The following is a 26,586-nucleotide window of genomic DNA, read 5'->3' on the forward strand; positions in this document are numbered from 1 at the left end:
TACCTTGCTAAATATGCCTTGGTCAAAACAGATGTGTGCTATTCATTCGCTGTGCATAAAATAATTTCATTGAAAGAAGGAGAGACATTTAAATAATATGAATATGTATCCCATTGCTTTCCGTGACATCTAGTTGTAATACTGATTGATAAAGCAATAATTTTTATAAACGAAAAATTAAATTGTTATGGGAGAAATTGTTATGGGGAATGTACAAACAGAAGGAATCGAAGAGGATTCTTCAACAAACATCAGGTATTTATGAAAAATTCTTTTAAAAGTTTTTGGATGAAAAGCATTACAAATTCCGATGGACATACTAACTTTAAAGTATGTGCATCATACGCAAATGATTAAAAAGCCAAAATGACAGTTTAAAAAAGTAAAACAAGTATGGGAAATGCGATATGGCACCATTCCACGAACTAAATAATTGAATAAAGTTACGAAAACTTTTATTTTAATAGTTTTCTATGGAATATTATAAAATTATTGTGGGATTCCCCTTAATGCAGAGGTCTTTTTTAAGTGCGTAAGCACACACACACACCTACATATTGATATGTACACCCCTCAAACATGAGTAAAATCATTATAGCAGATACGGCGGAAACTAGTGCATGAATTTATTGAATACAAAATATTTAAGAATAGTTTACATGAAACAAAAATATATTTTAACTAGTTCCATCAGTTAAGGGTGTAGATAGATGGCGTTCAGAGTCGAGGCAAAATTCATATTTGAACACCTTCAGGATTAGGTTCACTGGAGATGACTTTTCCTATACAAAAGTTCACCGGAAATGACGTTTCCTATACAAAAGTTCACTGGAAATGAAGTTTCCTATACAAAAGTTCACCGGAAATGATGATCACCCTCTGATGTTCGGACAAATAAAATTTAGAAAAGTTTATAGGTTTATAGGACAAACCAAATGTTAAAAAATTGTGTAAAAATTTAATTGAATAAAAATATTTATTTATTTAATTCATTTTGTAATACAAGCCATCAAGGCCAAAAACATTACAAAGTATAATTCAACTGAGTAAGATAATAAAATTAAACATCAAAGAATATAAGTAAATATGAGTAAATATGGTTCCCTAACCATAAAATTTGAGAAAGAATTTATTAATCAAATAATAAGTCCTAGTCAGCAGTAGTCATAAAAATCAACTTAAAAAGATTGTTAGAATGAGAGAAAACCCGTAACTCTGACGGTAAACGATTCCAGCTTCGAGCTATTCGTACTAAAAATGATCTTCTAAATACGTTTTTCCATATTCTTGGGATAGGAATTTGCGTTTTTCTGAACGAGCGACCAAAGCTAAAACCACTATATAAAGAGACTGGTTTAGCAGTCTTTATTATTTTATGGAATGAAATCAAATTCCTAAAATGCACATATCTGTTGAACGTACATCCAAGAAATCTTATGACGTAACTTGACACATGATTTCTTCTAGGAATGTTGTAGACGAACCGGGTTATTGCATTTACTAGCCGCTATATTCCATTCAGGTGGATACCCACAGTACCAGTAAAAACTTCAAATCCATAGTTAATGTGTGACATAAGTAAGGCATGGCCAATCTTATATTTTATATGGAAAGGTAAGTGCATGTTGCAACCATAAATCCTACGCAACGAAGATACAACTTTACCTGATAACGCATCAATGTGATGTTTGAAAGTAAGTTCACTGTCGATTATTATACCTAGACATTTGTGTCGGTCTATAACCTGCACCCTGCCATGCTGTATAAAAATATCAAACAGTGGAATAACGCGATTTGATGCAGGAAACAAAATGGCTTTGCTCTTAGCAGAATTAATAGACAATGAGTTGCAGCTGGTCCAACTAACAACATTCCTCAGGCAGTCATTAATGTTGGTTTGACATACATCAGGTAAATCCGGACAACCACTAAAGAGCAGAAACATGTCATCTGCGAACATAAAGGTATCACAATCATTAGAACTTGTGTGAATTGGCAAGTCATTGACATATAATATAAACAATAGGGGCCCCAAAACTGATCCTTGGGGAACTCCCGAGAAAATGGATACAAAATCCGATTGAAGTCCATTTTAAGTCACATATTGAGTCCTTCCAGACAGGTAAGAATATATAAGTTTACAAGCAGTATAGCAAAACCCAAACTGTTGGTTCAACTTAGCAATCAATCGATTATAGTTAATTGAATTAAACGCTTTGTATAAGTCCAGAGATATCAGCATGCTTAGTTTTCCAACATTGGCATTTTCCCGAATTTTGTCAGTAAGACTCAGTAGCAAATGTGTTGTGCTGTGCCCAGGTCTAAAGGCATATTGTGAATGACAAATCAAACTAGAACAGTGTTGAACTATTTGATTTCTCATAACGTGCTCAATAATTTTAGAGATAGCCGGAAGAATCGAAATCGGCCGAAAGTCATCAGGTCCACTTACGTTCTTGGTTTTTGGAATGGGAACAACCCGACCTATCTTCCAAGCCTGAGGAAAAGATGATGTCATTAGAATACCATTAACCAAATCTGTTATAACATTTGACAAATAAGGAAAAATTATTTTGAAAATTTTCTCTGGAACTAAATAATATTGTTCATGAAATGAACATTAATGGCAAACTGTTTATGGATATTGCTAAAAATAGCGAATGTTTGTTATTCTACGACAAAAAACGTGGTCCTTAGTAAAAATAAATGCCATATCATAAAAATGTAAGCCTGCCTAAGCTAAGGACATTTTTAATTTCTACGTGTGAAAATGAACTGGCAAACTTCACTAATTGGTTTTAAATTCGTTATAAATGTACTCTAAGTACAATTCTAAAATTCAACGAAAAAATAATTTTTTAATGTTGTCATTCATATGAAACATATTTATTTTTTATTTTTCTCTAACATATGAAATATTATTCAGATAAAACAACATTATTGTGGAGTTTTTAGAAAAGATTACCCTATTCATTACTTACTTTAAAACTCAAGGCCTGGGTACATAAGCTACCTCGCCTGCTTGCCTTGCTTGCTTCTGATAAAAGAATAAAAAAGAAAAGGGCAACCCAGTTCGAAATTTGATCGGCCTTCTTTATTCTTTTATTTTTATTATGCCAGAAATGAAACAGGAAAGCAACGCAATCAGGCGAGGCAGCTTATGTACCCAGGCCTTGAGTTTTAAAGTAAGTAATGAATAGGGTAATCTTTTCTAAAAACTCCACAATAATGTTTTTTTTTTTTTTTTATCTGAATAATAGTTCATATGTTAGGCCATGTTTATATTATAGCCTTTTACAGGATTAACCTTCTTTTTAAGGATTTATTTGAAATATAAGCAATGGAATTGACATTTAAAACCCAGTGGGTTTGTTAAATCCCGTTATATATAAACGTACTATTAGAGAAAAATAAAAAATAAATATAAATGTTTCATATGAATGAAAAAAGGCGAAAATATATCACACACAGAGGCAGTAAGTTTTGTTTAGATTGCATTTCGACATTTAAATCCAGGATTTGCGTAGTAGTTGCCCATATTTATTTCAGTGACATGAATTTCGGAGTCCTTCTCAATAATTAAAAACCAATTTAGACTACTTATTGAAGAATATGTGTTCATTTTAAGACGTAGGGACCTGCGCACGATTATTCAAGTAATAAAATCCTTCAAAAACAGCGAAAATGTATTCCCCGAAGGTGTTCGAATATGAATTTTGCCACGACTCTGAAGGCCATCTACCCTTAAATGATGGAACTACACCATTTTCACATGTAATTCGAATAATTTCAGTAGTAATTCGAATCATTTCACTTGTAATTTGAGAATTCCAATTGAATTTCGAATTATTTCATTTGTAATTTGAGAATATCATTTGAATTTGGAAATATTTCATTTGTAATTTGAGAATTCCATTTGAATTTTTCATTTCATCATTTTTAATTCCAATTATTTCATTTATAATTCGAATTGTTCCATTTGTAATTTGATTTTTTTCTTTTGAAATTCCAAATGAAAAACTTCGATTTACAAATATAAAAATTCGAATTAAAAATGAAATAATTCGAATTGCAAATGAAAAAATTCATATTACAAATGAAATAATTCGATTTTCAAATGGAATTCTCAAATTACAAATTAAATAATTCGAAATTCAATTGGAATTCTCCAATTACAAGTGAAATGTTTCGAATTTCAAATGAAATAATCAAATTACAAATGAAATTCTTCGAATTACATGTGAAAATGGTGTAGTTAAAATCATGGTATAAATAGAAGGGTATAACAGAGCTCACATCTGATTTCAATTTTTTTTCTGAGTGACCGACTAGTGTCAATGTGAAGTTTATATTTTGTGTGTGTATGTGTTTGTCTTGAAAAATATTAAAAATGTTTTCAAAATAGATTCAAAATGAATTGCAAAGAAATCGTTAATAACAGAACCGTTGTAGAAGAATATATTTATCAAACTTAATTTTAAAATAAGTTTTTGACCGTGTTTCGATGTATGTATATGTGAAAATAAATATTTATGTTTCTTTCAATTTCGCGAATTGGATAAAATGACAAACAATATGCCTGTCTGCGTACTCGATAATTAAAAATAATTATTACAAATGGTTCGAGTTTTGACAGTTGTAAAATGGAAAAGTTGCTGAAAAAATTGTTTCAGCAACATTTAGTAAGTAAAAAGACACACCAATTATCAAACAAACAAGGGAACCTGTTGCATATGCCAGTATAACAATTCTGCCAGGAAGCGCGCATACGTGTAGGGTTGAATTTCTATCGTTTTTTCGAACCTTTTCTACCTTCCTTATTGTACCATTGTTAAAACATATTTTTGTTTCATGTAAATTATTCTTAAATATTCTCTGTCCAATAAATTAATGAACTTGTTACTTCCATGTCTGCTATAAATAAAGATTTTACTAACTTTTGTGAGGTGTTCGAATATGAGCTTTGCATACTGTATGTTATATATGATTTTTCATACAAACAAAAAACAAATGCTGCAAGAATCTAAAAATTTTACTACGATAACAATTTTTGATTTGTGATGTCGAAAAAAGTAATAAAACTAGTAGATTTTTGCAGGTTCTTGAACAGACCAAAACTGTTTACACAAATACTTTTGGCCGTTCCAGAACTGCAAGAATCTACTATTTTTTTCGACAACATAAAGGAAAAATTGTTATGTTAGAAAAAAGTTGCAGATTCTTGCAGGTTCTGGAACATGCATAATTCGTTGGATGGAAATTATCGTTTTCGACTTTTTTCATTGAGAACTTTTTGCTTTCTTTTTTCTGCTTTTTTGTGGAAAAAGTTCTTTTAGTAATAACTAGCAAGTAAACAGACAAAAATAATGATGATTTGTTTTGTTGTTGATTTAAGATGTGCCCTTTAAGATACAAAATATACATACATATGCTTTGTTCCAGAACCTGCAAGAAGCTACTATTTTTTACTACGATAACATTTTTTCCTTTATGTTATCGAAAAAAATTGTAAATATTTGTAGATTCTTGCAGTACTGGAACAGACCAATTTTTTAAGAAATTTTTGTAGATTTGTGTAACAAAATCATGAACAAATTCTTCTTGGAGCATTACATACTGGAACTGCGGTAGCAAGCCGACCTTAAACCTATTTATTTTTATTGTCTTTATAGTGCAACCGAAAAGATGGAAGCCAAACTGAATAATAATGCATGCACCACTGTTGATTGTAAGTTTATTGTTGGTGAAAATCTGGGAGTGCCTAAGACTATATTTGGTCAAAAATTAGTGTTCGGTTTGTACTCGGAAGTGTTTGAATCGATGTTTTCGGGAGATTTTTTAGAGGCGAAATTAACCGAAATTCCTCTGCCGGATGATGATCCAAATACTTTTCGAAACTTACGTATTATTTTGTATAATATACGAGATGCCCGAACAGAGATTGCAGAACTTAATCTTAGCGACACCATTAGCTTGTTTAAGCTTTGCGACAAATATATGTTTACGAGGATAAAAAAATTCTGTGCCGATCACTTGAAAACATTTCTAGGAACTGCTGGCAATGATCAATTGATAAACATGTTTGCGGTTGCTGTGGAATTTCCTAATCAAGAGCTATTGGACGAAATTAAAAAGGTAAGTGCATAATACTATGGTAAAAATAAATTTTTTATCTATGGTCTGTTCCAGAACCTGCAAGAAGCTGCTATTTTTTACTACGATAACATTTTTTTCCTTTATGTTATCGAAAAAAATAGTACACATTAGTAGATTCTTGCAGTACTGGAACAGACCACTACTCTACATAGAGTATACATACATAGTCTGTTCCAGAACCTACAAGAATCAACAAATTTCTACTACGATAACAATTTTTCCTTTATGTTATCGGAAAAATAGTAAAAATTAGTAGATTCTTGCAGTACTGGAACAGACAAACAGTTTGTCAAGTAAATCTTTTCCAATGGAAAACATGTTCGAAGTTTTATATTAATTGATGTCGTACAACAAAAAATGTATCGAAAGTAAATAAAGGTTTTATACGTCAGTCTTTAGATTAACTTACATTGAATTCGAACTCATCTTAGCGAACCAAAGTTCAAAGTTTCCCCTAAGGTGCAGTTTAAGCGGGGTTTAAGGATCGTTTTGAAATTTCGATGCACATTAGCAATTTGGACTGGTATCGAGGCAAAAACTAGATTACTCTTTCCATGTTTTAAACAAAATAATACATCATATACGTATTTTTTATACGTACACTACCGCTAATTTGTAGTGTTCCTATTAGATAATAACACTATATACAAGGCGGCGCAAAAGTAAACTTCCGATGTTTGTTGGCTGTAATTCAAAAATAAAAAATTAAAAAACTTTGATTCTTCTTGTGGGTTATTTTTATTTGGTCTTTTAAATTTTTTTGCATCAAGTCGAGAATATGATGTCAGATAAATGTCCGCCGCCACAGTTTATTGTCATTTGAGCGTTTTTTATGGCATTTTCCAACACTTTGGCCAAAACTTCCGGCGATAGGTCCTCACATTCTTGACGGATATTGTCTTTAAGAGGTGAAAGAGTCTGAGGCTTTTTGACATAAACCCGAGACTTCAAAAAGCCCCACAAAAAGAAATCTGGAGCGGACGGCCAGCAAATTCACGTTGTGCCAAAGTCACCGACCGATTATTGGTCAAATAAATAGTCATCAATATTCCGCGTTCTGGAGCAGTGTAGCGTAACAATGTTTATTAACGTGTATTTCGCATGTATTTACTACACAAATGTCAAAACAGAACTGACATTAGGGGCCAATCGCAAAATTTATAGCATTTTCTGATAGGAGTATTACTTTTGCGCCACCTTGTACATATTTTTCGGAAGACCTACTATATGCCAACATTGACCGGAAAATCTTCACGATGTTGTCATATTTTCCTAAATTAGCTAAAATTGGCTCTTTTCCAGAAATTCGAACTAATTTTTCGTTAACTCTGTTTCACTATGATTATTGTCGAAACACACATAGAGATTAAAAATCGGTGACAACAAAAATTGGGGTTTTGGTCAGGAAAATTGATTTCTGAACCGTTGTGCGGCGTAATCTAATTCGAACTAGGTTTCCCATTGCCTTTTAGTATTTTACCAGAAATAACTTAAACAACAATACCACCAAGCAGATAAGATGAGTTATATAGTCTTTTCTTAGTTGTTTCAATTGTCTGCGTACTCGATAACATAACGTTTATATATTTCGAAAAGATTGTTTTGACTAGCTCTATATACATACATATATTCATTTACTAATTACTCCTATTTCCTCTTATGTTTATTTTCAGAAACTAACTACTGCTCAATATCCCATAAATGAGGCCATATATGACTTGAATCCAATAACCTTTTTGAAATACATTGAATTCAAAGTTGAAAATAATTATTCAGATCATTTGCTAATATTCAATGCAATTGAAAAGTATTTAACATGTAACAATTTAATACCACAGCAACTGTTGAAATCTAAGAAAACTGAACAAACGTCAACTAAACTTGCTTATGGACAGGAAAATGTTGTGTTTCTAAGCGAAGAAAGACTAATGGAACTACTTGAAAAGTTGTTGTCATTTGTTAATTTTGCTCGAATAAACATTAAAGGATTTCTTTCTGGACCTGGTGTATCAATATTACTTACGTGTGAACAAAAATATCAGATTTTATCACAGCTTTGCGCGGATACTAAACCATCATCCATTAGATTGTATGAAAACTAAAGTAGAGCTTATATGCAAAATGTGAAATGAAAACTATTAAGGCGTGTTTATAGCATGTTCCTACGTGCGTTTGAATTATGTTGTTTGCCTGTTGAAATAAATACACGAATTAACCCGTTCCCACGACATCATTCGTCATTCATATAAACATAATTTTTTCTCACTTTTTGTTTCTTTTATTTTAAGGAAATTTGAACAAAAAACACATAATACATATTAAATGAACAGGAAAAACAATAGCCTTTCCTTTGAATGTATGTTTTATATTTAATTACACACTTTTCATTCATATTTTCCATTAATTCTGAAAATTTAGCTACTTTCAATATATTTTTATGTATTTCTATTTTCAAAATTAAGGAGAGACATGTCAAAACAATATATGTCCATATTTACATTAGGCAATTTTCCTTGCGGCAATTGACAGTTTGTGGGTGAGAGAGGGTGTTGAGAGGCAAAGGGTTACCATATGCTTCACCTCTCTCACCTACAAACTGACAATTGCCGCAAGGAAAATTGCCTAATATAAATATGGACTTTGTGTGTTCAGACTGTGATTTGTTTCCTTTTTGTTTCGAATTTACGCGATTTTGAACTAATGGACAAGAAGTGTGAGTGGAATGCAAAGCTCATCCGGCTTTGTAGAATGACATTAGGTGTGTTCGTTTACTCAACAATTTGTACAAATTTGTACAAGTTCAGTAACTTCTTGTAATCGGCTAAGGTCTTTTGCATTGTACTGTAGAGTAAACGAACAACATCCAGTAACAATTTGTACAAATGTTGAGTAAACGAACACACATATTAACTGATACTCGATCGTCAGTTAAAATAGGAAAGAACCTCTCCGAAGAGTTTGGTACCAAAAGAGGCTTCAGGCAAGGTGAAGGCATCTCGTCTGATCTTTTCAACATTCTGCTGGAAAAGGTTATACCAGATGCGAAGGTGAAAAGAAGTGGCAGAATATATACAAACAGCCATATGTTACTTGCTTATGCCGATGACATTGACATCATAATCATAGACCGATCGGTAAAGGAAGTAACTGAAACCTTTGAAAAAGTTGCTAAAGCGCAATGCGTCCATAGAGATCGGGCCAACTGTTGACGTTGGTTCCTATAATTTTGAGGTAGTAAGGGACTTCGTCTACCTCGGCACCACCGTAAACACAACCAACAACATCAGTTGTGAAATACGAAGAAGATTAGTGTTGGCCAAAAGATGCTACTTTAGCTTAAGTAAGCAGTTTAAAAACAAAGCCACATCTCGTCAAACAAAAATAACGCTCTACAAAACACTGATACTACCCGTGCTGATGTATGGTTCCGAAGCCTGGGTACTTGCGCAAACAGACAAGGCAGTGCTTGGTGTGTTTTAGAGAAAAATTCTTCGAAAGATCTAAGGACAAATCTGTGTTGACGGTGAATATCGACGTCGTATGAACCACGAGCTGTATCTGCTATACAACGACATCAGTATAGATAAACGTATCGAGATGCAACGATTGCGTTGGCTAGGCTATGGAACAAATGATCTGTAATGGGCCAGCTAATGGGTACTTATTTTTTTGCGAACGTTCCCACGCCTCACTTTCCCACCCCTGCCGACCGAGGGGGCGACCATGATCCGCATCATGATGGGGTATGAGAGGGAAATTGAAAACCAGCTACAGAATCTTCTTCATCAGCTAGTTAGTTAATTACTCATCATGCGTATATACTATTCATTAAAAATAAAATTATTTTAGTTTTTATAAGGTTTAGGCTCATGGCAAAGTCTACATTAGGTAAGGTTTAGGATGCGTAGCTGCCATGCTGGCAGCCACTCCATTCGGAGACCTTGGGGTCCATTGTGATCATTCAGACTATTGACTTATGTGGATTGTAGAGATGAAGCTGTTGTTATAATGTGATGATGTGTAGATTGCGTTATTTGTTGTAGATGATGAATGTGGCTATGAGTGTTGTTAAAAGGTGTTTCGGTTGTTGATCTGGCGATGGTGTGTGAAAGATGTAAGATGTGCTGTTAGTTATGTACAGTATCGGCCAAAACTAAAGCACCCCCTCAGTAAATTTTTTTGAAACGATATTTTTTTATGAAAACTAAATTATAAATTTATATTTTATTTTTCTTTCTATTTATTTCTATCTTTATAATTGGAAAATACAAAAATAAGGAATTCAGAATTTAATAAACAAAAGTTAAAATTCAAAAAACATTTTAGGTCGCAAATATAAGCGGACAAAACTAAAGCACCCCCCCCATTTGAGGTACAGCAAAAACTATTGAAATCAATATTTCGTTGCTTATCCTCTATTCTGGATGACACAATCACATCTTTTACGCATAAAGGATACTAAATTATTAATTATTGCAGGCGAAATAATCGGTTTTCGGAAAATTTAGCTTAAATCCTCAAAATACTGAAAATCGGAAGGTACCGTTATATGGAGGCTATACCCAAACGTGAACCCAGGTCCACGATTTTTGGTGGATATGTTTTGTGACCACTAAGAACCCTAAGTACCAAATTACAGCTATTTTAGTAGGAAAATGTGGCTTAAATATCCGAAATACCGAAGATCGGAAGGTACCGCTATAAGGGGGATATACCAAAACATTAGCCGATATTGTACATATTCATCCAAAAATGATGCTACAGCATTCTCTGGTCAAATACTAAATCCCTTAGGTTTAGAAATTAGCAAAAGAACGAATTGCAAAAGAACGGTAGACGCCGGCTTATTCAGTCGACGACCAGCAAAAAACCTCCCGCCTCCATGTTTTACAGCGCCTTTGCAATATTTAGGATTTAACGGTTGCCCATTTGGTCCAAGCCTTTTACCATCTGAATACTTTAAATTAAGCATAGATTCATCGGAAAACAGTTCAAATGGGTCTTGGCGAATGCCAGTCTGCCTCCTTCATTTTTAGTCGATATGAAATGATTTTTTTGCTGGTCGTCGACTGAATAAGCCGGCGTCTATCGTTCTTCTGCAATTCGTTCTTTTGCTAATTTTTAAACGTTAGCGTATTGTATTTGACTAGTGGATGCTGTAGCATCATTTTTAGATGAATATGAACAATATCGGCTAATGTTTTGGTATAGCCCCCTTATAGCGGTACCTTCCGATCTTCGGTATTTCGGATATTTAAGCCACATTTTCCTACTAAATTAGCTGTAATTTGGTACTTAGGGTTCTTAGTGGTCACAAAACATATCCACCAAAAATCGTGGACCTGGGTCCACGTTTGGGTATAGCCTCCATATAACGGTACCTTAAGATTATCAGTATTTTGAGGATTTAAGCTAAATTTTCCGAAAACCGATTATTTCGCCTGCAATAATTAATAATTTAGTATCCTTTATGCCTAAAAGAAGTGATTGTGTCATCCAGAATAGAGAGAGGATAAGCAACGAAATATTGATTTCAATAGTTTTTGCTGTACCTCAAATGGGGGGTGCTTTAGTTTTGTCCGCTTATATTTGCGACCTAAAATGTTTTTTGAATTTTAACTTTTGTTTCTTAAATTCTGATCTCCTTATTTTTGTATTTTTCAATTATAAAGATATAAATAAATAAAAAGAAAAATAAAAAATAAATTTATAATTTAGTTTTCATAAAAAAATTATCATTTCAAAAAAATTTACTGAGGGGGTGCTTTAGTTTTGGCCGATACTGTATGTATGCCCTGCAAGCAAACACTATCGCGGAAGTGACTTAGGCGTGTCGCCCAGGGCGATGAAAACAGTCGCGGCGATAGTCGCAGAAGTCACCCCGAAGTTACCTCCGTTGTGAAGAAATGAACCACGCCGGCGTGTCGTCTTGGAAGTCACTCCAGCTACACTTCTAAAAGATAATTTCCGCGATAGTTCTAGAAATTGAAAAAAAATTTTTTCTATATATTTTTATTTAATTCTTTTTGTTTTTATCTATTTTTTTCATTTTTATTTTTTTTTATTTTTCGTCTCTTTTAGAGAAATTATTCTTTGCAATTTCCGTCTACATTAATTTTGTCATTTTAAAAATGTGATGTTTTGTTGCCTGACTTGGGAAGCGAACCCGCACCTTCAGAGTGCAAAGCGAGTATGCTCACCACTGCACCACCGCCTCATATAATCATCAGATAGAAAATGTTCTATATTTGTTCAAATGTGTTGAATCATTAACACTGCGTTTACAAAAGACAGGACAGTTGACTTCATGTATTGATTGTCAAATACCCAAAACTTGCCATTGTGACGTAGGCGTCCAGACAACTGCAAAAACAGTTGTAAAATTATGAATGAAAATCATAGATTTCTTTTTGTTTTCCGTTCACATATTTTGTTTTTGTACCTATTCTTTTGTTTTGAACACATTTAAATTATCATCTCACTTCTTTTTTCACAAAATGTCAAAAATTTGTTAACCCTACTGTCTATGAAAAAATGATGGACAGCTGGGAGACAAACGACAAACGTATGTATGTGTTAGTAAATCAGATTTGTATTTGAAAACAAACTGTCTGGTGTAAACGCCTAGTAAATAAATGTAAACAATCGTCTTGGAAGTCACTCCGAAGTGTCGGTATACGCGATAAAAGGTAATCACAATCAGCCCAATTATGAACGGCATCTCACCGTGAGTTTTCTCTTTCTCGCCTCCTCCCCTATTATAAACATCATATCGCCGTGAGTGCTGTTATGTTCTCACTCTTCCCTTATTATAAACAACAAGAGGGTAAGCAAAACTCACGTTCGTGAAAAAATTAGCTATTACAAATGTAAAAAAAAGTGAGAAAAAGAGGCAAATTTGTGCTGAAATTTCTCACTAACGAAATCAAAGTGAGTTGAACAAAAAAATTTAAGTGTGGTCATTTATTTTAAAAAATACGAATATTTTGTATCTGTAATGATAATTAATTGTATTTTAGGTTGAAAGCAACAAAAAATAATTAGAAATTTTTTATGTTTTGAGGTTATTGTTGACCTTTGGACGCTTTTTTCTTTGGTTTTAATTTTGGCTTGAGGTCAACTTAAGAATTAACATTTTTTGTTTTTATTCTTATAAAAAGAAAGAAATATCATTGTTATTATAAATTTCTACCATATTGTTTATAGTTGCATAAAACAAATGTTCTTGTTTTTGAAAGCCAATCCCTGAGGATGACCATCAAAGATGGTTGAAATATTGGAAATGGAATAGATTCTACCTTATTGTGATAAGAGTTGCTTTATATTTTTAATCGCAATATGTTTTCGACAAAAACAAATATTAGGACATTTACCGCTAACATTTTTTCAGAGTTCTTTACGAATTCGGTCTGAATCTCTGAATTCTTTCAGAATTTGGTACAAAATTGGGTCTAACTTCAGTTCCAAGAATGGGATGTAACTATCCACTGAAGTTAAATGACTAGGTTTGGCATCGCACCTTTAAAAGACGAAGAGTGCTATGCATGGTGCTATCAACATTTGCCCTATAAGAATTTAGACGACTGCAATATCCCGAGTATAGTTGAGCAAAAACTACTCTGGTTTGTGGTGGACTTTATTCACACTATATTTGTTTGCATTAGAAACTGCGACTATGTGAAAGCTATACAAACCTACTTGAAATGCTTGTTGAGCAAGGGGTTCTCTCCTGTATCGTTGGGCTTTCCTCTCTAGAAAGTGAAGATCATTCTTGATGGACCTAGTGTGTCGGGCCAACCTACTAGATGGTGATTGGGATGGCTCTCACGGTAACGCCCAAGCAAGTACTGTAACTAAAGTGTTCCCCGTTTTCAGGTATGGACAGATCAAAAAGGTGCATACTGTATAAAGCGGTTCACAAATATACAAGGACCCAATCTGGAGCAACCCATGTCTGCGATTGTTGTTCCTAGAGAGAGTAATGTACACGATTTGGAACTTTTGGGGTCGCAGTCTTGGAAAAAATGGGTGCTGGTGCTAAAAAGATGGCATGTCCAATCACTTGCCCTCAAGCTTGAATAGAATCAAATATTTTGATGGAATATAAGTCCAGACCGTTGCCCCAAAAAGATCCAAACCATTTTGAGATCTTAATCACGTCATCGTCGATAACCCAGTGGAATGGTATCTACACCAAGCAATTTCCTGGAATAGTATTTTAAGTACCGGTTGTTATATGCCATGAACAAAAAAAATTGAAATTTATTGAAATTGTATTTAAAATTCATTAAATTGGTTTAAGTGTTGAAGAAAGCATTAGGAGTTATACTTAGCATTCATAGAATTGGTTCTTATACTGGAGAAAATATCGGATGTTTCACGAATTGTATTTACAATTCTTGGAATTGGCTAAATGCTGAACCTCATTTGAACCAATCATTGATCTCCTGTGATGTCCTAACATCGCTGGTACAGCTTCCACTCCATTTCCTTGGTATTCCTCAGAACTTGCCATTTCTGTTATCACCCAAAATGCAACATTAAACATTTACTTATTGTAGCCATTTAATGACGTTTTTAAACGACATTTGTTCACTTTTTTACGATTTTCCAATAAATTTCACGAATTCTTCAGTGTAAATAAACAATTTTCACATATCTGTCAAAACAAAAGAACAGCTGTTACAGATGTTGCCATGTTGTTTCAATGTTGTATTTTCTTTTACCAATATTCATGTTCTTTTACAGTGGATTTTTAATAACCGACATTTTTCTTGCTAGAAATGTTTATTAATTTGAAAATTTATTTACTTTTTATGCAAAAAATAAGAATTTAATAATCCCAAAGTTATTTGTGCAAAAAATGACGGTATGGTAACACAAATTATTATTTCAAGGGTTCACAAGTCGCGCCATTATTTTCCATTTTCCGACTTGTCAACCCTTGTTCACTTTTTGTGCTCCTCCCTGCCCAATCGTAATAGCTCGAGCAGGTGAAAGTGAACTGCAACTCACTTGTGAGTAGCTCCCTACGTGAAGATTCATAATCGCTATGAATAAGGCTATAGAAATTGTTTGTGTAATTCACCAACGTTCGTCTTTGGCGTGTCTCCGGAGTGACCTCTTAGGCCGAGGGAGTGCGAAACTCACTTCCAATTTCTGGCAGGGTGGTGATTTGTGCACGCAGATGGTGATGGTGTATGACTGATGGCTATATGGTGTGCATACTGATGATGATGGTGTAGAATGATTTGTGCGTGTAGATGGTGATGGTGTGCGAAGGTGATTGTGGTGTGGAAGAAACGAGTGATGAAGCTACATGGCGTTGTATGATTATAGATCATAGCCGACCAAGAAGAGGACACACAAAATTCTCAATATTTGCAACTTTTGACAGTGTGTTAGTAACGTTGTATGCACGCATGCTGCAAAACAAAAACAAATCAAAACATTTGTGTGATCTTTCGTTGCGTTTGGGTCGTGTGTGTGTGAATTGCCGAAAAACTTTGTAACTTTAACAATACCAAATTTGGAGTACAACCTGGCCATTGCATCATACGATCGCCAAGTGTTATTTGTTTGCCTTGTGTAAAGGCGCTCGAGAGTCCAAACAATAAAAATACCAAAGCACGACATTGTTAAGGTGAGAACACAGTCAGCTCTTAGCTTAATTTTCCTGCTTAGCTTATTTCTTCACTAGGCCGCTTATTTCTTGGTATCACACATCGAAGCGTAAAATTCATGGGCGCTATAAACATAATTATTTCAATATATCAAATAAAATTCAATTTTTTAATATGAATTGTTAGTAAATAATTAGTACCGAACATACAAATTACAACCACATTCTATTTTTCAGACTGAACACGTGTTTATATCAAATTGAATGTCGAAACGAAATGTCAAAAATGAAGCCAGGCGAAGAATTCAAAAGTTCAACAATTTTTAACTTTGTGGCCTGAAGCCTCGCTTCGTTGTGGTATGTCCTATTGAAAACAGTACAATTTCATTTTTGCGCTTTGAAGCGAGGCCGAAAAAATAAGCAACAAAAATCCATTGTGTTCTCACCTTTACTAGGCGTTTACACAAGACAGACTGTCTGCAAATACAACTCTGATTTACTAACACATACATACATTTGTCGTTTTCAGAGACAGTAGGCTTAACAAATTTTTGACGTTTTTGTAAAAAAGAAATGAAACGATAATTGAAATGTGTTGAAAATAAAAGAATACGAACAAAAACAAAATATGTAAACGGAAAACAAAAAGAAATCGACGATTTTCATTCATAATTTTACAACTGTTTTTGCAGTTGTCTGGACGCCTACGTCACACAGGCAAGTTTTGGGTTTTTGACAATCAATACATGAACTTAACTGTCCTGTCATTTGTAAACGCAGGGTTATAGATGATGGTGTGGTTGATGACGATGGGATGTGCTATGTGGGGGGAGATGGTGGGTTAGGTTGAAGAGGTTGGACAGGAAGGGAAGTAGAAATTGGTAAGACAAGAGAAGAGAATAAGAATGAGTTAAGAAGTTATGTTAAGAATAGTTAGTGACTGTAAAGGAGAAAACAGGCTGTTTTGAGAAGAAAAGATTTATTATCTAACTAGGATTTATTTACTAACGGTTCTAGAGCTGGCAAACTATCAATAGTCGCACCATTCGATATTTTCGATAGTTCTTATAAAAATATCGATACTATCGTTAGTTTTAATACCCTCCACCATGGTACAAATACCCAGGTAGCCGCATCGGCAATTGTTGGTAACATAAGATGTCAAAATTTGACATCAATTCAATGCAATTGACACATTATGTTACCATCAGCTGGCTTGATAATGCTACCTGTATTATTGTACCATGCCCTCCACCATGGTAGAATAAAGTAAAGGTAGGCCACAGCTAACAGCTGATTACAATTTTTTTCTTTTTATGGCCTAATCTGTCAAAAGCAGGGTTGACATTTTGTACTATTTTTGACATTATGCAATCATAAAGGTAGATGCATCGCTGAATTGTTCCAACAAAAAACTTCTGCTGTAACAGGACAAAAAATGTGTATTCGCGTGGAAAAATAAAATTGTTGATTTTTTAGCAAAACTTACGAATGAACGATTTATCAAATATTGATATTAAATTAAATTTGTTTCAAAAGTACGGGAATGTAAAAATTACAATTTTTGTAAAAATTCTGCTGACATTTATCTGCAAATCGGATGCCAGCAATCACGATGTCAGATTAGCCAAACTTGTAAAGTAGAAAATAAGTGAATGACATTTTTTCACCGTCATAAGTTTGGGAAGAACTTTTGCTATTTTTGGAACACTTTTCCAACAAGAATATTCTGGAGCCTAGCTAAAGAAATGCTTTTACACTATATGGCACTTTTAACATACAAAAAGTGAAGCTCTAAGTTTCATATGTTTTTGTAAAACGGGATAAGCTATGCAGATACATCTACCATTATTATTGTACCATGCCATTTGACGTTTTAAGCCATGGCTGCAGGGTGGCATTTCTCAGTGATTTTCATACCTGGCCTACCTCTACTTCAGGCCCATACCTATATACGGACGTATACCCAGGGCGTGTGTGGTGAAAAAAGTAGAACACATGTATTCTTATGAGAACTACCGAAATACGTCGAGCATATACTTTTTGTAAGTTGAAAAAGTTTAACTTTGACAGAACGTTATTGTTTGTATGTGTGTGTGTTTTGTATTTTAAAAACAAAAGCCCAACAAAACATGAAATACAATTCATTGCAAAGGAAAATTATTTGTTTTACGAATGAAAACATTTAAGTAAGTTTCGGTCGCGGATTTTGTGTTTTAAATGTGATTTGGGACTCAACGTATTTGGGTAATACGGACGCTCAGAGAGCGTTGTTTTGGTAGGTTGGTGAAATATTTGTGTACGTCCCGTCGTTATTTAGGTTTAGCAGTCATTGTACCATGCCCTCCACCATAGGATGGGGGTATATAAAGTTTGTCACTACGTTTGTAACTACTCGAAATAATCATTGTAGACTCCACAAAGTATATACAGTATGCAAAGTTCATATTCGTACACACCTAAAAATTAATAAAATCTTAATTAATTCCATATTTTATGTGCAAATATGAAATAATTGATAGGAATTACCATAATGAAGAAAGATTTAAAAATAACAAAACACATTTTTAATTTATTCCGTCATTTAGGTATAGATGGCGCCTGTATGGGTGGCAAAGTTCGTATTCGTACACCTATAAGCACTATATATTTGGAGTTTTTAAGGATTTTCAAAGCAAAATACCGCAAATTTTTGTTCTTTTCTTCTTTTGGAATGCCTCTGCTATAGAAATATGTTAAAATAACGGTAATTTTATTAAAAATTTGGCATGAACAAAAAGTGGGACGAATATTTAAAATACTTAAGAAAAATGTTCTAGATATTATTAACTATTGCCATTTATTCCAGAATTTTGGACGAAAATAGCTAATAGCAGTCCTTCTGTAACAATATTCAAGGTCTAATATGAAAATAAATGTTGTCAGCGTTTGGAAATGCAAAGAAACGTAATCCGGGCTTAGGCAAAGTAAACACATTTTTGGTTTATACTTGGTGAAAATCGCAAGTTTCGTTTTATATTTGACATTAAATGTATTGAAGTTTTAGAATACAGCTTCGAAAATCATTTTATGTCAAGACATATCGGAAATTACGATGAATAATAATTTTTTTAGGAAAAAAAAAGGAAAAAAAAATTCCCCGAAATTAATGCATTTCTTCAAAAGGTTACCTCTCGTTCTTTCCTGTACAATTTACTTCATTCTTTTGACATTTTTGTACTCATTTTGGATCCTTCGGTAAAGAAATATAATTTTCAAGAAGTAAAAACTATTATTTTCACGATTTTGGCAGTCATAAGCCTCGTTCATAGTAAGCGGAGAATTTCAGTCGTACGCAGACAGTATGAAAACTTGTACAGTTTCATGTTTCTTCACAATTTCTCACAGTTTTCGACATAAAATGATTTTCGAAACTGCATTCTAAAACTTCAATACATTTAATGTCAAGTATAAAACGAAACTTGCGATTTTCACCAAGTATAAACCAAAAATGTGTGTACTTTGCCTAAGCCCGGAATACGTTTCTTTGCATTTCCAAACGCTGACAACATTTGTTTTCTATTAGACCTTGAATATTGTTACAGAAGGACCACTATTAGCTATTTTCGTCCAAAATTCTGGAATAAATTGCATTAGTTAATCATATCTAGAAAAATTTTCTTAAGTATTTCACATATTCGTCCGACTTTTTGTTCATGCCAAATTTTTAATAAAATTACCGTTATTTTTTTCATATTTCTATAGCAGAGGCATTCCAAAAGAAGAAAAGTACAAAAATGTGCGGTATTTTGCTTTGAAAATCCTTAAAAACTCCAAATATATAGTGCTTATAGGTGTACGAATACGAACTTTGCCACCCACAAAGGCGCCATCTATACCTAAATGACGGAATAAATTAAAAATTTGTTTTGTTATTCTTAAATCTTTCTTCGTTATCATGGTAGAACAAGAAAAGGTAGCAGCAATACCCAGCTGACTGAACTGGGTTGTAGTGTTAGTGTCAAATTCCATTCGACATTTTATGTATTTATTTCTATGTTCGATGTATATTAGGGATATATATTTTTGAAGAACAAATTTATTCATCAGAAAAAAAACTATTTCCCATAAAGACGGCTTCATATCATTGACATGTAACCTCCTCCAGGTCCGAACGACATGCCGCACACTAAAACACCGCTTATAGAGGCGGTACAATATTTGTTAATATGTGTGGTATTTTCTTAAACTTGAAAAGAATGAAGCCCTAATAAACATGTGTTTTTTTGTTTTCAAAAGCAAATGATTGAAACATCTTCTCTTTTTTCAATGAATTACCAGCGACCCGAAACATTTTTGCAAGTATTCTACTTTCTGCGAGAAATTATGCATTTAGTGGAATGATATGGAAACATTCAAATTGAAAATCTAACGAGTTTTCATTCATGTTTTCCAAAATATTCAATCAAATGTGAAAAATTATTAGTTTTTTAAATTCCAATAATTTATAGACATTTCCTTGTTTTGTTTACATTTACGTTGACACTAAGGTTTACAAACAAAAACAAATTCCTTTGTGGTTGTTGTTCGAGTTGTATTTGTTGTAGTATTAACTTTACCTTGTATTTGTTCTACCATGCTTCGTTATGGTAATTCCTATCAATTATTTCATATTTGCACATAAAATATGGAATTAATAACGATTTTATTAATTTTTTAGGTGTGTACGAATATGAACTTTGCATACTGTATATTCTTGATCAGCGTGCAATTCTACATCGATATAGCCATGTCCGTCCGTCTGTGGAAATCACTCTAGCGTGCGAACGGATTGACGTAGGTTGATGAAATTTTAGGAAAATATGTTATATTTACGTAGGACTTTTGGTATTGAAAGCGGGCTATGTAGGTCCACGCTTTCGTATAGCCCCCATACAAAATGACGCGTCGTCGTTTTATGGAATTTTTAAGATATTTGGCCCATTTTACAACCGAATTGGTTGTAATTTGGTATTTTGTGTCTTCAGAGGCCAGAAAACATTCCTACCAAAGTTGGGTTATATAGGTCCACGTTTTGGTATAGCCTCCACATAAGGCCCCTTATAAAGTACGCGTCATTTTAATATATTTTGAATGTATTAGACCCATTTGACCAAAGAATCGGTTGTAACTTAGTATTTTGTGTTTCCAGAGGCTAAGAAACATTTGTACCATAAAATGTTTATATAGGTCCACGTGTTGATATAGCCCCCATAATACAATATCTCCCGATTTTCGATATTTTGAACGTTTTAGCCTCATTATCACACCGAGATGGCTGAAATTTGGTATTTAGTCTTCTTTAGGCGTATAAAACTTTCCCCCAGAAAATTGTAGGTATAGGTCCACGCCATCATATAGCCCCCATAGAACGGTACCTTCCGAATTTCGGTATTTTGAAGGTTGTGGCCACATTAATCCACCAAAATGGCTGAAATTTGTGGTGGAGGGTATAAAAAGTTCGGCCCGACCGAACTTAACGCTTTTCTTACTTGTTCATCTCCTGTATTTGGAATCAAAATGTTGAATTTTAAATCAATCACATAGAGTGTACGTCACATAAAATCCACTGGATTTGTTGGCGAATATTCATTTCACGTATACGAAATGGAAGTGACAATTGAAATCCAGTGGATTTCCTAAATCTAAACCTCCATACACATTAGAATTTTTGAGGATTAATTTGATGTATACGCAATGTATTTGACATTTGAAATCCAGAGGGTTTGTTAAATCCGGTTATATTTAAGCGTGCTAAATGTGTGTGTTCCCGTAAACAAAAACATGCAAAACTTTCCAAATTTATGGTATGTTCCAGAACTGCAAAATCTACTCTACTACTCGAATATTTGCATTTAATACTAGTTAATGTAATAAACAAATAAATAATAATAATTACTTTAGCTAAGCTCCAGAATATTGTTGCTAGAAAAGTGTTCCACAAATAAGTCTTATGTCAGACTATGAAAATTTTCATTAACGTGAAAACGAGTTTGTTGGTAAGAGGTGTGAAGGGGGTGAAACTCTGTACACAAGGTTCTGTAATCTGAAATTATTCTTTGTGTTTATATTCGTAACTCTCAAACCAATTCAAAGCAATGAAAATATCAAAATTTTCATATGATTTCAAATATGTGTGTAGATATCAATGAAAATTTGGAAGAAAATGGCAAAACGTTTTCAATGAAAATTTTCATAGTCTGGCATAAGACTAACAAAAGTTGTATACAAACTTATGACAGTAAAAAAATGTCATTCTCTTATTTTCTACTTGACAAGTTTTGCTGATCTAACATCGTGATTGATGGCGTCCGATTTGCAGATACATTTCATCTAGAATTTTTACCATATTTCCCAGCAAACAGTATGCATCCGCGGATGCAGTTGAATCACTACAAGTGTACAGTACATTTGCCGTTGGAGTACATCTTTTCCTATGAATTTTACAAGAGAGCGCGCAGCTAGGATGCACTCCATGTTGCTTCCACAGCACACAGCTAGGATGCATTCCGTTTTCGATCCAAATCACAACTTTTTATGTAGTCTTTTGGATTGGATCAATCCAAAGATGCAGTAAAAATCCAAGCTATTGCGAAATATCCAAGAATAAATGAAATGCATTTATTATTTGTGTAAATCAAGAATACAAAGAACTTTATTATAAAAACATAAATTAAAAAAAGTTTCCATTAAATTCTATCACAATTGAGTGTACTTCCTCCGTTCTCCATTTAATCCAAGCGCAACTGATTTTGCTTCATCATCCTAAAGTTTTTTTATGTTGCCTTCCCATCACAAGTTCAGCTTTTGGCATGGACTCCAACTCCACTCCATTAAAAATTTCAGTCTCGTAAATTACAACAAAAATGTTGGCAACTTTAGGTTGTATTTTTAATTTCATAACAAATTCTTCGAAATATATAAATATATTCACACTTGTTTCTCTTTTGAAGAAATTATGTCGGCAGCGACGGGTAGGGGTCAACTAACTGTTTTTGTTTTGTAGGGATCTCTAAAGCAACTGCTTATAAAATGTATTGAACGGAGTGCATTTTTCATAACTCTGTTGGACTACATCGAAAGATGTTGTGAAATCATAACTCCAATTGCACAACTTCCAATTTTTTTGCTTTGTTGTAATTTTTCCATTCCCGTAGTTTTGGATCAAATTTCAATTAATATAAATATTTTTTATATCACAAATATTTATTTCTAACAATTAACACTTAAATTAACAATTTAATTTTGCCATGCAAATAAAAATGATTTACCCTTGTTTTTAATTTTAAGATATAGTAGTTTTGTTCCTTTACTTTTTTAATGGTAAGAGTGGTAAAAGAGAAAAGTGTCAAAATTGCTCTGTCATGAACATTTTTACCAGAAAAGTAAAGGAAAGGAAAAATGGCAGGTCTGGCAGCAATGTCGAAAAGAAACATAAAAAAACAATTTTCGTCTTTTATTTCACAGTTTTTAATTTAGTTTTATCAGCGTTCGACTTTTTCTTCTGTTTTGCGTCCATTTTCTTTTTCATTGTGAAATAATCGTCAAACAAAAGTCGAAAAATCAGTACTGCCATTTTTTAGATGCAGAAATTTTGCTGGTAGCCTGTGGTAGAAGAGAAAGCCATTTTCGCTATCTCTCCACTCTCACTCTCTTAAAAATTGCTTCCAGTTTTGCCACTTTTCGGGGTTAAGGAACGCTTTGCAGGTTAAAAATGGTAACAAATGGTAAAAATGGTAACCTCAGGTAAGTAAAGGAACACAGCTAGTGTTGCAGCAGAATTACCTTTATTGCATACTGTTAACAACAATAAAAAATGTCAACCATGCTTTTAGCTCTGTTCCAGAACTAAAAAGTTTTTAAAATTTTTACCACTTTTACACATTTTGCGTTCCCGTACACAAAATTTATATGAAAATATAAAGTACGGCCATGATAAGAAACAAATTAGGTCTGTACGATAACCCAAAAGTTTGTACAAAATGCTGTCCGCTAACAAACTTGCAAAGTAAAAGAGAGAGAATTTGGAGACAATTGTGAGAGAATATTGGAGAGTTTTGTTTACAAGTTTTTGCAAGGAAAATTTTTCTTGTAAGAATTTGCAAGTTTGATCAGCTGATTTAAATTCGAATGTTCCAGAACTAAAAAGTTTTTAAAAATTTTACCACTTTTACACATTTTGCGTTCCCGTACACAAAATTTATATGAAAATCGTTTACGACTTTTACCACTTTATAAAGTACGGCCATGATAAGAAACAAATTAGGTCTGTACGATAACCCAAAAGTTTGTACAAAATGCTGTCCGCTAACAAACTTGCAAAGCAAAAGAGAGAGAATTTGGAGACAACTGTGAGAGAATATTGGAGAGTTTTGTTTACAAGTTTTTGCAAGGAAAATTTTTCTTGTAAGAATTTGCAAGTTTGATCAGCTGATTTAAATTCGAATGCTTTAATTCTTGTAAGAATTTGCAAGTTTGATCAGCTGATTTAAATTCGAATGCTTTATGGCGGACTTCTTGGCAAAAACATAAACAAACGTTTGGTTATTAAAATAAATAGAAATAAAAAGGGAAAAAATATTAAATACATTTTGAAAAACGATAATGTAAGTGAAATAAATTATTTTGTAGTTTGTGGTGACAATTTTTTTTATTTTTTATTTTATTTAAAGTTTCTCGACCTTTCAAGTTTTTATTTATTATGTTTTAAGACTTCGTCTTATCGGGCTATAAGGTCTTCGTTAATCAATGAAAATAAAGACTATTTATTTCATTTTTCTACCCGACGTTTCGTTGGGATTTTCCAACATCTTCAGGGGTAATTTTTATTAATCTGGCAACGACAATAATTAATAATACAATAATTAGTTTTTATATTTTTACATTTTGTTTCATTCAGCATTATGAAAATGTATACTCACAAATAATCCTTCGTCAATTTTACATTTAAATTTAATTAATTGTAGGTTATTAGAAAAACGACACAACAAATAAAATAAAAATAAATGCAAAAATAATTAAATATAGGTGTAAATATCACAGTAGTCCTAATACTAAAATCACAGAAGTTAAAAATACGACTAAAATATTGCTAGAGTGTATTTATTTTTATTTTATTTTTTATTTTATTTAATCTTTTCCGCTAACTTCTTCTTCTTGTTTATCAAATCAGCTGACTTCTTGCAAGTTTTTGCAAATTGCTGTTCGATAACAATCGGCAAATTTTTTGCTTCGAGAGAGTAAAATTGGTGGAGAGAGGTTACTGAGAACTTGCTGAGTGCTTGCAAGTACTTTTCACTTGCGAAGTTATCGTACACACCTATTGTAATCAGATGTTATATCCCAGCAAAAATTTTGGAAGTTGTTCAATTGGAGTTATGATTTTACAACATCTTTCGATGTAGTCCAACATAGTTATGAAAAATGCACTCCGTTCGATACATTTTAGAAGCAGTTGCTGTAGAGATCCCTAATAGTTAATAAGAAAAAAAAAAAATAACAACTTAAGTTGTGAACATTTTTGCGGTAATTCACGAGACGGAAATTTTTAATGGAGTGGAGTTGGAGTCCATGTCGAAAGCTGAACTAGTGATGGGAAGGCAACATAAAACAACTTTGGATTAGATCGAGAACGGAGAAAGTAAGCTCAAATGTGATTGAATTTAATGGAAACTTTTTTTAATTTGTGTTTATATAATAAAGTTCTTTGTGTTCTTGTTTTACACAAATAATAAATGCGTTTTATTTATTTTGGGATATTTTGCAATGGCTTGCATTTTAATTGCATCTTTGGACTGATTTAAAACGCAATCCGAAGAGTGCCTTTAAATTCAATCCAAAACACTACATCAAAAGCTGTGATTTGTATAGAAAATGGAGTGCACCCCAGCTGTGTGCTGTGGAAGCAAAATGGAGTGCATCCTAGCTGCGCGCTCTCTTGTAAAATTCATAAGTAAATTCATAGGAAAAGATGTACTCCAACGGCAAATGTACCGTACTTGTAGTGATTCAACTGCATCCGCGGATGCAAACTTTTTGCTGGGTAATTACACTGTGAACCATTTTTAAGGTGATCTTGTGCAAACAGTTCGAACTGAGGATTTTTTGAAAGTACAGATCCAAACGACAAGAAACCGTAGTTGGGATTTGTTGTGTCAGATCCAGCTCGGATTTTATGGCCCATCTAAACAGGGTTAAATATTGAGCGTTTAAAGAAATTCGGGGCTATATCTCTGAAACCAATTCGAATCTTCTTCTAACCTCTGAAGCAAATTTGTAGGTAAGGACAAGAATAAAATATCTGGAAAAATAATGAACTCGAAAAACTACATTTATAGCCTCAAATTTCAAAATATATGCAAAAATTCCACAATTTTTATACATTTCGCACCATATCTCCAAAACCGTTAATTTTTTCTGAAACTCTTCAGAACATGTCATTGTTGTAAAATGCCTCTATGTCGTTGTTTTCAGTACATTTTTCAACAACGATTTAGTAAAAATGTCAATAATGTCCCAGCAAAAAGTTTGCATCCGCGGATGCAGTTAAATCACTAGAACAATTGCCGCTGGAGTACATCTTTTCCTATGAATTTTACAAGAGAGCGCGCAGCTAGGATGCACTCCATTTTGCTTCCACGGCACACAGCTAGGATGCACTCCATTTTCGATCCAAATCACAGCCTTTGATGTAGTGTTTTGGATTGAATTTAAATGCAGTCTAATGCTTGGTTTACATTTACGAAATCCACTCGATTTCAACTGTCAAATCCATAGGTTAAACGTCAAAT

General features: G+C 33.3%; 1 protein-coding gene across 1 annotated transcript; it reads left to right on the forward strand.

The window, feature by feature from the left end:
* The first annotated feature begins 51 nt into the window (after window positions 1-51).
* LOC141392766 (uncharacterized) lies at window positions 52-8,411 on the forward strand. The gene is made up of 3 exons (XM_073965735.1): window positions 52-255; window positions 5,673-6,135; window positions 7,830-8,411. Exons 1-3 carry the CDS (start codon window positions 188-190, stop codon window positions 8,256-8,258), a joined length of 960 nt encoding a protein of 319 aa, XP_073821836.1. The 5' UTR covers window positions 52-187; the 3' UTR covers window positions 8,259-8,411.
* The last annotated feature ends 18,175 nt before the right edge of the window (window positions 8,412-26,586 follow it).

The sequence above is a fragment of the Musca autumnalis genome, unplaced genomic scaffold (assembly GCF_047663935.1).
Source record: "Musca autumnalis isolate F117 unplaced genomic scaffold, ASM4766393v1 scaffold_2, whole genome shotgun sequence".
NCBI lineage: Eukaryota > Metazoa > Arthropoda > Insecta > Diptera > Muscidae > Musca > Musca autumnalis.

Bases quoted from the DNA above. Each gene is read 5' to 3' on its own strand.
- LOC141392766 (XM_073965735.1), top strand. From the start codon at position 188: ATGGGAGAAATTGTTATGGGGAATGTACAAACAGAAGGAATCGAAGAG. The intron at 256-5,672 runs GTATTTATGAAA...TTGTCTTTATAG, and splicing joins GATTCTTCAACAAACATCAG to TGCAACCGAAAAGATGGAAG. The intron at 6,136-7,829 runs GTAAGTGCATAA...GTTTATTTTCAG, and splicing joins TATTGGACGAAATTAAAAAG to AAACTAACTACTGCTCAATA.